Source organism: Dama dama, chromosome 18 (genome assembly GCF_033118175.1).
Source record: "Dama dama isolate Ldn47 chromosome 18, ASM3311817v1, whole genome shotgun sequence".
Lineage (NCBI taxonomy): Eukaryota > Metazoa > Chordata > Mammalia > Artiodactyla > Cervidae > Dama > Dama dama.
Window position 1 is genome coordinate 102,361,044 of NC_083698.1, and position 15,574 is coordinate 102,376,617.

Consider the following 15,574-nt stretch of genomic DNA (forward strand, 5'->3'; position numbering starts at 1 on the left):
ATTTTTCTTTGTTAAAAAGAAAATGTGTTAGATCATTAAATGCACTAAATTCTTCTCAAAGGCCCCAGATTGCAGTTAAAGAGCCAAATAAAGCTATTTTTAGGGAAAAAAAAAAATACTTTCTGGGTTTATGAAATAAAAAGGGCCCTCCAAATCCATAAAATGTGACCTGTTTACATTCATTATTGGTGGCAAAATGAATGATCTGTGTAGAACTGGCCCAAAAGTTTTCAGTGTGACGAGTCCGTACCAGATTTAAGTGTGCGTGCAAAGAGGTGGATGTTAGTCTGCCCAAAGGCTGCTCTGAGCTGATGTACGTTGCTCTGTTTTCCTTCACCTTCTGGGGCCCTGCCCTGCCACCTGTGGGTGCTGGTGTGCCCCCAAAACATTCACACAAGCAGGAGAACGTTGGCTATATATAGCAAGGGTCATCCCAATTTGTTGCTGACCGGCTGTAGAACACTGGACGAGTCATTCTGTGCTCATGGTCTCAAGTACCAGCCAAGAAAACAGGGCTGAACTTCCCACTGTAATGTTCTAGGGCTTTTTCTAAAAGTTCCTCAGGCGACCTCAGCATCTATGTGCAAAATGCTAGTAACAGCTGTCCTTGGTTACCTCTACCACAGCTGTTGTGAAGATGAAAGGGTTAATGTCCATGAAGGGCTTTGACTTCTCCATAAAGTATTGAAAATTTGTTGTACTATCATCATTTCATCTGCACGGAAGCAGCTTTAAAGTGGCATTTGCTTCTATCCTTCAAATGTCAACAGAGATTATTCTAAGTCCATCAAACAGATGGAAATGGCATAGAAAAGTGAAGAAAGAAAAGAATATGTGAGCTAGCAAAGGATAATTCCTTAACATCAATCTCAAACCTGCAGGTGACATCCACACAATCTATGCTGTTTTAGAATTTACCAGTCAAATCAGATAACCCTTAGCAGACTGACAAATAAAAAACATATAAACAATTATGCTTAGGAAAAGGCATAAACATACTGGGAGGACTGTTACAGGATGCTGTGAGGGACGAGATGAGAAGAATGACATGTGTGGGGCTGGAAGAAGACAGGGGCAGCCCCCAAAAACTGCTCTGAAGGACATAACTCACTTGAATAAGATTCGATTAAACCAGTCTATAAACCAGCCTATTTATGTGCTGTGCTCAGCTGCATCTGACTCTTTGAAGTCCCATGGACTGTAGCTGCCAGGCTCTTCTGTCCATAGAATTTTCCAGGCAAGAATACTGGAATGGGTTGTCATTTCCTACTTCAGGGGGAATCTTCCCCACCCAGGGATCAAACCTGAGTCTCTTAAGTCTCCTGCGATGGCAGGTGGATTCTTCACCACTGCGCCACCTGGGAAGCCCAGTCTATTCATGCTTCATGCATAATGACATTGGTAAGAACTAGGATATATGTTGTTCTAATTGGTGAAGGGACCTATTAACCTTATTGATAACCGTATAGATTTCAACTGGTGACAGTATGTGATGGTAGGAGGTAGATTAAAGCTGTCACCTTGGGTGTAGATGAAAGTGGTGAAAGTGTGGAAATCATAAAGACAAAGACACGTTTTGGCTTGTGACGCTGGAGAGGACAAGGTCAGGGGTATCCATGCAAATAAAGCCAGATGACCCCAAAAGGAGATGAAGGCCTGGTAGAGGAGCCTGGCGGGTTACAGTCCATGGGGTCGCAGAGAGTCGGAAACCACTGAGCTACTGAGCACACACATCATCATATATATTTAAGTTTTCTTGTTACTTGAAAACAACCCCAAACAAAATGGTATGGATTTTCAAAATAACCCATGTGTAGAAGGAACCTCTCCCTAAAGGGAAAAACAGGACCACTTTGGAGAATGGTTTACAAATTCTGAACACAAGGTACCCCTATTAGGTTACAATAAGGGTTTTTTTTTTAATATCTGTAACAGTGTACATATTTACACATATCCCTATCTCCCCCAATATGCACACCAATATGTGAAAAGGAAACTTGCTATTATTTTCACCACCTAAGAATTAGAAAAATCTCTGCATGTATACACTGATAAATCTTAGTAGTAAAGGGCGGCTGCTGTCAGAAGCAGATTCTCCCTCTGTGGCTGGCAACACTTAGTTAAATTAAGCCTAGGACTCTGAGTCCTTGAGTTTGCAAACGGTGTTGAAGTTCTGATGAACCATGTAAATCTCTCTGAGACTCTGGCTCAGTCTGGATAACTCTGCTAGACCGACTGCTCCCCGGGGGCCCCCCTGCTGATGAAATGCCTGCTTCCCACAGGAAAGCATCTCCCTTACTGCCAAGTCCCTGCGTCCTCTCGGGCCCCGCCCTCTCTAGATTCCAACTGCGGTTCCCTGGGACCGCCTCCCACTACCTCCAGTGCTCTTCCCACCAGGGCATCAGTACATTCCACATCAACTCTAGTGAGAGATGATCATTCCGATACCTCTCAGCTTGAACCTCTTGTGAGACTTGAAAACGAAATCCCAATGGTCACAGTTGCTTTTCACTGCCTTGTAGAAAAATATTGACAGAAACAGTAGATAGGTGTTTATGATCAAAGCAGAGTTCATTAGATTATGTGGCTACTTTTAGAACAGAATTTCAGTTAGTGAGAGTCTGCCCACTGTCTTTTAGGAAAAACCACACTTACGTCAAATGTTTTATTACTAACAGAAACAATTTGTTATGGTGAGGGTAATAAAACAGTGTCTTCTTTGTCCATAAGTGTACAAATGTATACAGCTTTTCTAATAAATTTCATCATGACCTATTTCCATTTTTACTTTCCTCTCACTGATACACAATGATAATATTTCACATTAGAAAGAGCTGGCATCTTATTATATGAATATTCTAATGAGTCTGAAAATATTAGCCATTCTTAAAAGCAAGCTACTTTAATGCACAAGTAATATATTCCCTCCGGCTCTAGTTGTAATAATCAATCCACTTTTCAATATTCATACCATGGATCCCTTCCTGCTGGCAGCATGAACTTCTCTCCTTTCTTGATGAACTTGCTTTGCATTAACTATTTGCATACAAAGGTTGAATATTATATTATCCCAGGCTCAAATTAAGACTTTCTAGTTAGCATTTACTGTATCAGTGGAATAGTGGCATGTATATCCTCACATGTTAAATGTTCAAATGTCTTTTTCTCCCCATCAGGTATATGACTTGGGCTGACTTCTTTTATCACAGAATTTCTAATCTGGAAGGGCCCATGTCTATGATCTAGTTCAGTGGTTTAACACAGATAAAAATGAAGCTGCTTGCACTTTGACCAGTTAGGATCCTAGGCTCAGAGCTTTGTGCATTTGGCTCTGTTGTTGCTTAGTCGCTAAGCTGTGCTATATCTATAGGAAATGCATTAGGTAAAAATTAAGTTGAAAGGCAGCTAATCTACATTCACTTTTAATATGGGAAAGTTATTTCATGGTATAGAAGAAGGCTTAAATGTCAGGGCTTTTATCTGTAATTCTAAAAAAAGTGATCTCTATCATTAGAGAAAATGGAAAAAATTAATTTGTAAAGAGTGGCTGTATTTTCAGCTATCAGAATGAAAATTAATGTTTCAAAATATCTGACATCAGGTATACCCAAATCAGATGACTATAACATTTTTCTGTAAAAAAGGGATGGAGAATGATGATTTTTGGTTATATTAAAAAAATCATTCCTCAAAACCTGCTTATATAATTCTCATAAGCTAAAGTTATATCAAAGCTGCAGGTTAAGAAGTGATATTTATTTGGCATGATACAGCCAAATTTACAACAATCTGTTTAGTAAAAACAATCATTGCTAAAAAACTGAATTATTTTTAAAAACTGTTAAACCGTAAGTATATACATATAGAAGCAGCTTGAGAATATCTTTTCTATATTAGTAATTAAGAAATAAACAAACAATCCCATATATTCCCTGCTAGCATCTTTCCCTGACAGAAAGATACATGCCTGGTTCCTCTGATACCATCTGGCATCTAGTTGGTAAGAGGCCTCACCAGTAGGCCCCTCTGATTCTGGTCCTGGTTGTGCCTTGCTGATGAGCAGACCTAAGCTCCTCACTTTGGTTCCATCAATAATAGACGGAACATCCCAAACCACCCTCTTGATGGTTACAACTGTGACTTCTCAAGTTTCTGCTCTTGATCAGACATTTTTTTTTCCGAGAAGCAATCCGGGGCAGTAACTATCTCTCCCTATATTCTTCCTAGAACATCTCAATCATCTTGAAAAACGTGTCTGATCTGAGCTCCTGTGGTCCTCACTCACGAACGCTCACCAGGATGCCTGTGATGCCCTCTGATTACGGGCAGATCCTCGGCTGCAGAGATGACGGACATGATCGTGAGGCCTCTGTTCTCTGCACTTAGTTGAGCTTTTCCAAGGAGTGACTACAGAGTGGCTTCTCCTTGGGCACGGTGGCTGCCTGATGGATCTGGAATCATGTTTGTCTCTGATGCTGGCTTTAGGGTGGCTTCACTTCTGAGCAGTGGCCTGCCAGCCTCCTGTGTCACAGTCACATTCCATTAGTGCTAGAATGTCCCACTTTCTATTTCCTGACGGACATGGCAGTTTCCTTTCTTTGAATCAAAGGGGCATTTCCTACAGAATGCATTGCAGGACTGTGGACTGGTTCCGAGTTGCTGAAGGCATTAATCTGAACTGATAAACTCTGTCTCTTCTGGCCCTCATTCCATAGAAGTCTTATTTTTCCAAATAAGCCCAGAGATACAGACAACCTAACTCAGTCCCTGTTTCCCTGTCAAGGAATGAAGAAGCCATCTTGGTAGACTGTCTTTCCTTTGAAACATTGTACAAAAGATGTAGACTTTCAGCTGGGACCAGGGATGAGCATCCTCTAGATCCAGGCATGAAGTCAGGCATCTGGACACACATCTGTCTCTGATGGATGCCCAGGTGGACTTCTTCCTGGCACCCTCCTGGGCATTTTTCCCAAAAGAGTGATCGATCTCTTCTTGATTCAGGATTTAAATGTGCTTCAGTGTTCTAAATAAATGCTACTTTGTTTTCTATGGCTGCTATTTTGGTAGATCTTTTTATGCTGCTCTAATATTTTAAATAAAAAAGGGACAGATTTTTAAAAGTTTTGCACAAATGCAAAATGCTTTTTTAAGCAGTAATTAGTCTAGTATGGCTCTTATAATGTGCAATGCAAGAATGGTGATGTGTTTATTTAGGACTATTTAAGATAGCTTATGGGGCTTCCCTGACAGCTCAGTTGGTAAAGAATCCGCATGTAAATGATTTTATACAACATGGAAAAATATGTAAAATCTAAGTAAAAAGATATCTTTACTCTAAAATAAAAGGCTCATATATTAATCATATTGAACCTTATTAGAAGATACCTACCAGAGTTGGTGATATAAGCTCATGACCCTCAAATGCAGAGTTGTAATGCACCACTAAATTAATATACTGGTACATTCTGCAGGCAGAGACATTAAATTTTTAACAGTGCGATTGACTGCATGTAGTTCCACCTTCAAACATGACGCTTGTGAAAAATTGCAAAAGCCATGCTCCTGGTATGTGATATATGTTACTGGTTTCTAAAATACTAAGAGAAAAAGATCTACTTTCTGTTCTGATTTAGCCAAAACCCAGTCTGCAAAGAGATTTACACAGTCTCAGCAACAGTCAGGAGATCACTGCAGGAAACAAAACACTACACTGTCTTCTGAGTTTCTCCCGTACAGCTAATTCATGACATTTGGAGTTAAAGAGATAATATAATTACAGTGGGGGAAAAACTGTCCCTTAAAGCCTTTTTTGAAAAAGAGTATAGTAAATTTCTGTTGTGTTGATTTGATTGCCATTTTAGGATACCTGAAATATCTCTCTGTACACCTGTGATTTTTTTTTTTAAACATTTTAAAAATATATGACAAAGGCCAGTTACTGTCATCTACATAGACATTCATATGCTTTGTGATGCAAAAGACTAAATTCTTAGGGGTAGAGGGGGGGGAGCTATATGTAGAGTTTGAAAAAAATTTTTAGAATTGCACTTGTGTTAAGTGTAAAATTTATTGTGAAAATCAGACATTAAGAGTGATCTTTTCATGTTTATTAAAATGAGTCATGAGCTTTACAAAGGTAAGAAACACTGGACTAAGCAGGCATTCAGTAAGAACGCTTGAGAGGGGGTTACGCTGACCATTCTCCGTTGTGGTCATGGACTTGCTGTGCTCCACAGGAGGAGACTGACGTCATAGAGCATGCTGGCAGGACGCCTGGCTGGAATTAAGGGTGCAGTGTTACGTGCAAATGCAAAGCCTTGGTGCCATGAACAAAAAAACTTTATGAAAATGAGGTGAGGGATGCTATTTTATAATTATGTGTAGAGCTGTTCTCAATTTGTAGAAGTTAGTCTGCCAATTTGACAAATTCCAGTGAAAACCAGGAATCCCTAATTGTTTACATCATGCAAAAATACTTATCTTAAAAATATTAATTCTAAAGTTTGCTCATTACTCAGAATCATGGAAGCCCAGGAGAGATGAGGTTTGTTTTGCTCTCCATTGTACTGCATAGTTAGCAGAGTACTGGGTCTAAGGTGGACTTATTATAAATATTTATTGAATGAATAAATGAATATTTATTGAATGAATAAATGAGTATCTGAATACAACAACCAACATAAAGACTGAGAATGACTTCGGTACTTATCCAGAATGACTGTTGACCGGGAATTTGGTGTCTGTTCTACCAACATCCACTCAGGTCCCAGGGTCTAGGTATCAGGTAATGCATCCAGAAAGCCAAGACACAGACCAGCCCACACTCCTTTGGTACTCATCCATCCTGAGGATCTTTTACTGACTTCTTTTCCTAGAACTCAGCATTTCCTTACATGGTTATGACAACTGAAGCAAGCCAACTCCAGGTGTTCCAGAACTTATTGAATATTGCTTCTTGGCCACCTGAAAGGTGAGTCCAGAAGCACTAGAAGGGAACATGGCCAGAACCCTGTTCCCGTTATTTCCCTTTCCAGCCTTTGAGTTCATGTCATAAAATACCATAAAGATCCACGGACGAAACTTTGAGAAATGTGTTTCTGATAAACGAAGTGTTGTGTTAAGCTTTTCAATTTAGCACAACGTTTATGTAGAAGTCGTGGCTCTTCCTAGCTGGTAGCAAGGTGTTTCCCTCACTAGATGTAAAAAGCACTTTCTCTATGGCTCGGTGGTTTTACTACTGGAGGAAACATCCCATTAAATTTTCCCATCAGGCAGTAAGGAGAAGAGAGATTCATTATGTGAAGAGAGGCAAGGTAAAGGTTTACTATATAATCAATCAGTGGTAATACACGCTTGTTTCTCCTATCAGAGAAACTGCTCCTCACATGTCTTAAGGGAACAAGAGAATTTCTTCAACAGTAATCCTGAAAGTATGCATTTTCTGATATAACATTAATCATAACATTTATCATACGATATGGTTATAGATCTGTAAGTTTAAATTCCCCTTAAACTCTTGTAAGCCCGAATAGTCATTATGAATAGTAAGTTTTCACAATAGGTTTATCATGGTTTTATACAGCTCTGTGGAGTCATTAATGGAGGGTCTGGGTTAATATCCTGCATTATTTGAACTCTGTGATTCCAGATTTGAAGGAGAAATCTGCAACATGCTTGATGATGGGGAGGTCTTAGATCAGTGAAGATGAGAACCCTGGACTGGAAATCAAGTCTCAGGTAGCGGAGACAGCCCTCATCCTCCCTGGGGTCTCAGTTTCAGTCTTGCTAGGTGAGCTCCTAAGTCTCTATGTCCTGAGACATCAGGCCTGCTCTTCCACTTACACAGCCTAGGTTCACCTTATGCAAGGCGGGAAATGATGTGGTTAAAAAAAAAAACACAAAAAAAACCTTTTCCTTAACAGTACAGCTTGAAATTCTATTAGTTCCTAAACTGTATTCCTATAGATTTCCTTATGCTTATACCATTACTATTTTCCGGGTCTCTTCTGTCTCTTGAGTTCTATCTTCTCAGATGGTAAAGCATCCGTCTGCAATGCACTAGACCCAGGTTTGATACCTGGTTTGGGAAGATCCCCTGGAGAAGGGAATGGCAACCCACTCTAGTACTCTTGCCTGGAAAATTCCATGGATGGAGGAACCTGGCAGGCTACAGTCCATGGGGTCACAAAGAGTTGGACATGACTGAGCAACTAACACACACACAAAGGAATGACAGATTCTAAGCAGCAGGACCTTTTAAGTTTCAGAATGATAAAGTGGTGAGAGACTGAGTATACAGACAGACAATGGAAAGGCCACATGTAAACAGAATCTCTGACCTACAACCTGCAAAAACTTGCCCAAGAAGCCAACCTCCTATCTATAGTAACCAGCCCAGGAAGTCAGACTGCTGTATCTATTAATAATCCAGGAAGCCAAACAATAATTTCATAACAACTGAACCCAAGTAGCTAAGACTTGATCAATAACTGACAAATTACCCAATTTTTGTCCCTGTTTTCAACTTTTAGACCAGCCAAAGAAATTCAAATATTGGAGGATGGAGGGGAATGAGAAGTGCTCACCACACTGAGAAGGTAACTTGAGACCAAAAAACATGAGGCAGGACGCTCCATATAATTGATGGATCAGTTTACTGTAGGGTGACTTAGACGCTAAGATGGGGCAGACAACGTGCAGAACTTTCGAAGCTGCACTCTGTACCACCAAGGGGCCATGGGGACAATTTCATGGTTAGGGTCTAGGGGTATGTGCTTGGAAACAGGAAGCGCATTTCTAGGTCAAGATTTATGAATGGGTCACCAGTCCTGTGGGCACTGGCAATATATCAGCAAAGGTTTTTGTCACTGTCTGGAGACCAGCAAAGCATACAGGCCACCTGGACTTAGTGATTGTTAAACAATATCTATTAACTACAAACCCCATGACAACAGAGACATGATTTATCACACAGTCCTAGGTAGGGTCAGTGGAAGGACAGGAGGAACTGTCTGGGCCCAAGATGGTGTCAGTTATGTTAACAGTTGTACATCAAACATGCTCCTCTAACCAATTACATAGGAGAGTCCACTTCTAGCTAGCCTGGCCTGCAGCTTCTCCAGGCCAAGACTCTAATCAGGGTGACTTCAAGTCTTCCACTTCCCACTATAAAGCTTCCCTACTCCTCAGCCTGCCTTTGGGCCACTCTGCAAGTGACTATAAATAAGTAGTCACTCTTGTTCTCATTTGGATGGCATTCATTTATTTCCACAGTGAGACTAAGACAAAGAGAAAGCACTCATCTTCTGCTAGGTCCTCTGTTGAGGCAATCTTTCTTTCTTTTCTCGGTCAATCATTTTTAATTGATAACTACTATTTAAAAACTTCCACATACTCAAAACCTTCTACACTATACCTTGTATTATCCACTCTGAGGATATGATTCTATTTCAATTTCTTAGGGAAACAAGCCCAAGAAGAACTGCCTCAGCATCTTCTCAGCATTCACTCCCAACAGCTATAGTTTCATTCAGTCAGTTAATTTCTCCCTTCCCCTAGTTACCATAGAGAAGGAAACATTTCTTCTGTCTGATGCTCTGGATCCCACTGTCTCCAACCGGCTCACACTCTGACCTACTGATTACTGAGCACGTCCTCATTTCTTCATATTCTTCCCATCTCTTCCCTTTTTACTATGATCACCAAGATGTGTTCAAGGCTCTACCATCTGAAACTCTGTCACTCCCTCTCTGACTCCAAGCCCCTTGCAGCTCTCCATCTGTCTCTCTTAAGCACATCAGAGAACAGACACTGGGATTCCTTATCTGTTCTTCAATTTCCATTTATTTCACACCCAGGTGCAATGTAGGTTCTACTTGTTACTTCACTGAAACTGTACAAAGATCACCAATGACTTTTCCCCCCAAAACAAGGTGTATTCTCAGTGCCTACTATTGTGGTTGACCTGTGGAAGAAACTCGTCTTCCTTTATTTCTTAACTTTAAAAATAGTTCGGCATTACTGAGCTGTGAACTGGCTTTAGCTGTAGCTAAATTAACTTACACAGTCCTTGTAACAAACAGATGAAGTAGGTGGTGTTATTGTTCTTGAAATTACCTGATCCATCCCAAGATCCATCCTTGCCTTTTCCCTCTAAAATAACAACAGGAGTAGACAGAAAAAAATACCCTGAAAGACACAGATTTCTGCTCATTTCCTGGCACATGAATAAGAGCTCAATAAATGTTGAGTATTCTTCTTCTAGCACCCAAAGCCATGGTATAACATGGAGTGTACTAATACATTTTGATTAAGTGAATGTGCCCAGAGAGGTCAGAAAAGTGATGCTTAAATAATTATTTCTGCTGGGAGCTATGGACTGCTGGGGCTTTAAAGGCAAGGAGGGCATTTTTCTTGGACCAGGAGGCTGCCAGAGGCCTTTACCTGGTCCTATTGGTCTTAGAAAAGAATAGGAAAAAAATCTCATTTTTCCTTTCTCTGTGATACACACCTACTCATTTCTAAAATGGCAAATTTATTAATGGTGTTACTTGGTAATCACAGTCATCTTTTTGAGAAAAGGATTTATCTTTATCTCATTATGGCAAATATTAGATTATAGGTGTGAAATGAAGGGGGGAGAGCAGTTAAGTCTTTTTTTCCTTATTGTTTACATGTATAAATATTGAAATTCATAAGATGTAACTTTGAAAATCTGCTACTATAGGAAAATAAAGTGTAATTAGAGTTGAATAAAACAAAAGGGGAAATGAGAGCATCGACTTCCTGATTTACTATCTTGCCTTCCCTCCCACTGGAATCAATTTACAGTGGATAGGAAAGATCCCGACAGCAGGAGGAACAAGGGGTTCTTAACACAAATTATAAGGAAAGGAACTCCCTTCGAATTTCAGGAACTGAGCCAAGGGAGAAAATTAGAGTGGGAAACTGTTTACACCGCACCATAATAGTACTCACGTCACTGCCTGAGCGCCTCAAAAATCCCTAATCAAATAAAGGCATTAGCATTTATTGTCTTTCTGCCTAAATATTGTTAAATGCTTAGGAAAAGTCCCCAGAAGAGTTACCAGTTTGCCAAGAGGTCCCAGGAAGAACTGCTTGCCAACTGTGAGATGTATTTCCTTAGTGTAAGAGCAAGGGAATGTGACAGGATCCATGCTGTTACAGACACTGTGTTACTTTAATGATGCTGCCCTCACGGAGAGAAAATTATACCAAGAAAAAGAGTCAGGAAGAAGCAAACAGTTCACTGGATGCTGACATTAAACAAAGGATGGGTTTCTGGCTCGAAATACAATACAGGCAAAAATCTGGGAAGAAAAGTATAAATTATTTAGATAAGAGTTTAACTCAAATGTGGAAGGGACATGGAGGAAAATCATCAGATAAACTGCCCAAAGCAGGAAACCTGGGTGGCTGTGATATCTTTTTGGAGCCAATGGCGGCCATGAGGGTATTCTGAAATTGTCATAAAAGCTAGCTGGGAGCACTCCCACTGGCTGAAGTGCTGACTAACAGACAGATTAAACAGAACCCCTCCCAACAGCAGGATTCTACATTTTATCATTGTTGCTTTTCAGTTGCTCAGCCATGTCCAGCTCTCTGTGACGCCCATCAACTGCAGCACGCTAGACCCCTGTGTTCTCCCCTACCTCCTGGGGTTTGCTCAAATTCATTTCTGTTGAGTCAGTAACGGTTCTAACCATCTCATCCTCTGCCATTAATAGTAAATATTACTATCTTATCATCATAACTGAGGATGGACTCATCACTGGAAAAAAAGTTGAAAGGTTTCCTTTATTCAAGAATAATTTAAAACATGGGGAAATAGAAAAGTAAAAGAGCTGAAAGATCATAAAACCAAAAAGTCCTTAAATTCAGTATTGAAAAGGGACTTCAAAGCTACATTTGAGCAAAGCGGGAAAAAGAGTTGATCTCTGCTTGGAGAAGATGGTGTAGCATCAGTGACTCAGCTCTCCTTGGGAAGAGGGTCCCGTGTGTCACGCAGGAAACAGCTCAGGGCACAGGGATGGGGTTCTGTCTGCTGCACTCAGATCACTGAAAAGGATGGTTCAGTCATGCTCAGTAATGGGGTACTTTTCAGAGATTATCCTTTTACATCCTGTCAAGATTAACAAGGTGAAGTGTGGGCTAAATTAGGATTATACAGACAGATGGATTGGAGATAGTATCTTCCCCAAAGAGGACTGATCAGAGGCTTTCTAGAAGGACATTGAATATCGCAAGGTTCTGTCCTTGGGACTATATCCATTCAAGTCTGCATCATCATCTTGGAATAAAACCCAGAAGATCAATCAGTGGGTGACAAAATACTGAGGGAGGTAAACTAAAGAAAGAAGCGAGATTCACAATGATCCTGAAAGTTAAAGTTAGGAGCCAAAAGCAATGGGGAGAACTGTATACTTTAAAAGCGTGAATTTTATGGTATGCAAATTAGTTGTTTGTTTTTTTTTACAAAAGCTACTATGTAAACAAATGAACAAACTAAAGCAATTACAGATGTTTAACTGGAAAATGTAAAGCTTCATATTTGAGTTAAAAGAAACCTTCCTCCTGGGCAGGAAAAGCTCCACTGCTGATAGTCTCTGGGTGTGGGTGGACACTGAGCTCAATTTATGCAGACAGCATGCTCTGCTGGTCTGAAGCTTCCTGAGGACCAGACTCAACCATGAATCCTCAGCACCTCCTGTCATGTGCACACAGGATAGAAGCGTAATGAATATTTGTTCCACATGTTGCTTAAAAATAACCACAATAGCCAAAAACGAATGCAACTTTAAGTTACAAAAGCTTAAATGTAGGAGTTTCTGTCTGTGCACCTGATCGGTTATTTACCCCCATGGCGCCCTGATGGAGAAACATCACTTCCAAGAGTGAGTTCTGCACAGGAGGAGGTCACTGCGCTCTCAGTCAATTACAAGAGGAACTAAAGCAATAAAACAGAAGATAAACAAAGTTCATCTACTTAGATGGGGCGCTTCCCACAAGCCAGCAGAAAGAAACAGCCTTCTGAGGTCTTTATTTGTGGACAAACTTTGAGGGGAACTGGCTGTTTATCTTCCACAGTTATGGGGTTTCTGGGCCAAGACTCCCCAGATAAGGCATGTTTCCTGGGGACCTCAGGAATTAACATCAGTAAGAGACTGTATTTCTATTATTGATCATACAAGAGACCTAGAAGTTAACATTTACCATCTCTATCCTTGAATTTCCCTAAGTTGTAGGCTTTTCGAGAAGTGCATTAAAAATAATTTCAGAATAATGCAAACCCACAGTCAAGCAAACAGCCCTACATCACTTTCCAAGCCATAATTCTCTCTTATTTTTTCATTTTTTAAGACCTGCAGCCAGAAGAACTTCAATAGGAGACAGAGAGGTGAATTCTATGTGAGATGAATCAAGTCTCTATCATCTTGGTATCACTCTCAGAAATATTCTAGCTAAACAAGTGGGTTGATAGTGTGTGGCCATATGCATTCGTTTTAGATTATCTTGACAAGTCCAGTTAGTCAGTCCAACCAAGTCAGCTCAGAAAAAGGAGTCTTATGAGTCAAAATAGAGGATTCCAACCGGGTTGGGTTTCAGAGACGACAGTTTGTATTGGCCTGAGACTCATGGAAGACAGTCTTAATTACGTAGTCCTGAAGATATGAAATATTTAGTCCAAGTATGGTTTGAGATTTAAAAACAAAGCAAAGGAAGTTAATACCGATTTGTAGTAGGTGGGACTGGAGAAAGCTATAAGGGGTGAATCTCGAGTAACTGAATAATTCATGTAAGAAAGTGAATGCATCCTTAAATTCTTTAAAATGATTTGTTTATACAAAGAATTCAAATGACCCACTGTTTATCCTGCTATGCAAATCCTTTCTCTTTAACTATATAATAAAAAAGACTTTTGGATAGCAGCCATCCTGACTGGCGTGTAATGGTACCTCATTGAGGTTTTGATTTGCATTTCTCTAATAATGAGTGATGTTGAGCATCTTTTCATGTGTTTGTTAGCCATCTGTATGTCTTCTTTGGAGAAATGTCTGTTTAGTTCTTTGGCCCATTTTTTGATTGGGTCATTTATTTTTCTGGAATTGAGCTGCAGGAGTTGCTTGTATATTTTTGAGATTAATCCTTTGTCTGTTTCTTCAAGCAATAAATGCTGGAGAGGGTGTGGAGAAAAGGGAACCCTCTTACACTGTTGGTGGGAATGCAAACTAGTACAGCCGCTATGGAAAACAGTGTGGAGATTTCTTAAAAAACTGGAAATAGAACTGCCATATGACCCAGCAATCCCACTTCTGGGCATACACACTGAGGAAACCAGATCTGAAAGAGACACGTGCACCCCAATGTTCATCGCAGCACTGTTTATAATAGCCAGGACATGGAAGCAACCTAGATGCCCATCAGCAGACGAATGGATAAGGAAGCTGTGGTACATATACACCATGGAATGTTACTCAGCCATTAAAAAGAATTCATTTGAATCAGTCCTAATGAGATGGATGAAACTGGAGCCCCTTATACAGAGTGAAGTAAGCCAGAAAGATAAAGAACATTACAGCATACTAACACATATATATGGAATTTAGAAAGATGGTAACGATAACCCTATATGCAAAACAGAAAAAGAGACACAGAAATACAGAACAGACTTTTGAACTCTGTGGGAGAAGGTGAGGGTGGGATGTTTTGAAAGAACAGCATGTATACTATCTATGGTGAAACAGATCACCAGCCCAGGTTGGATGCATGAGACAAGTGCTCCGGCCTGGTGCACTGGGAAGACCCAGAGGAATCGGGTGGAGAGGGAGGTGGGAGGGGGGATCGGGATGGGGAATACGTGTAAATCTATGGCTGATTCATATCAATGTATGACAAAACCCACTGAAATGTTGTGAAGTAATTAGCCTCCAACTAATAAAAAAAAAAAAGTTAAAAAAAACATAAATAAAAAATAAAAAAGATTTGATGAATAACCACATGTTCCAAATTAGTAATATTGTATTCAAAGAATCATTAAGCTAACTTGCAAAATGTACTAATAAGTATTAAAAGTTACAAAGTCCTTTATCCTGGCCAGTCTTCAAGACTTATTTGAGATGAGAATACAGACTTTTAATTATTATGCATGATACATTCTTCATGTATCTGCCTTTGAATTTGAGAATTGGTTTGAAAGTTTAGGGCAAGAAACTGTGGTCTACTCAAGTCTCTCTATGTATCTGAGTATACCATATTTAATATCCACAATATGGTCCCTGCCTCTGGCTGCTCTGTCGTTCCCTAAAACCTACTACTCATCTTGAAGCAATTAAAATGTACAATGCATTGCTCACTCTGCTTTCTTTCAAAAATGTGTATCTTGGCTGTTGGGACACAGGGAAAAGAGATGGGCCCTTAGCAGCTCTGTAAGCCTGTCCCCATTTCAGTAGTATTCCACGACATACACTCAAATGTCACCACTAATATTTATGCTTCTGCAAAGTGACATTTTCTTTCAAAAGACAGGATTGATGGGCCTAGAAAGAACCGGATC

The 15,574-nt window shown here is 40.1% G+C and overlaps 1 protein-coding gene and 1 long non-coding RNA gene across 4 annotated transcripts in view; one reads left to right on the forward strand and one right to left on the reverse strand.

Moving 5' to 3' along the window:
- Positions 1 to 5,958, forward strand: part of LOC133072594 (uncharacterized) — a 66,334-nt gene extending 60,376 nt beyond the window's left edge. The window contains exon 3 of the long non-coding RNA XR_009696772.1: positions 4,228 to 5,958. This is a non-coding gene — a long non-coding RNA (uncharacterized LOC133072594). The remainder of the gene's footprint in view (positions 1 to 4,227) is intronic.
- The window catches only part of TPK1 (thiamin pyrophosphokinase 1), a 352,973-nt gene that overhangs the window by 23,712 nt on the left and 313,687 nt on the right, over positions 1 to 15,574 (reverse strand). The window contains exon 8 of one of the 3 annotated variants that reach the window (XM_061165991.1): positions 6,092 to 6,277. The exons of the other annotated variants lie outside the window; for them this stretch is intronic. Coding sequence (XP_061021974.1) covers positions 6,213 to 6,277 — 65 coding nt within the window. The 3' untranslated portion in view covers positions 6,092 to 6,212. Of the gene's footprint in view, positions 1 to 6,091; positions 6,278 to 15,574 lie in introns of those variants that run through there. 3 annotated transcript variants of the gene reach the window in all.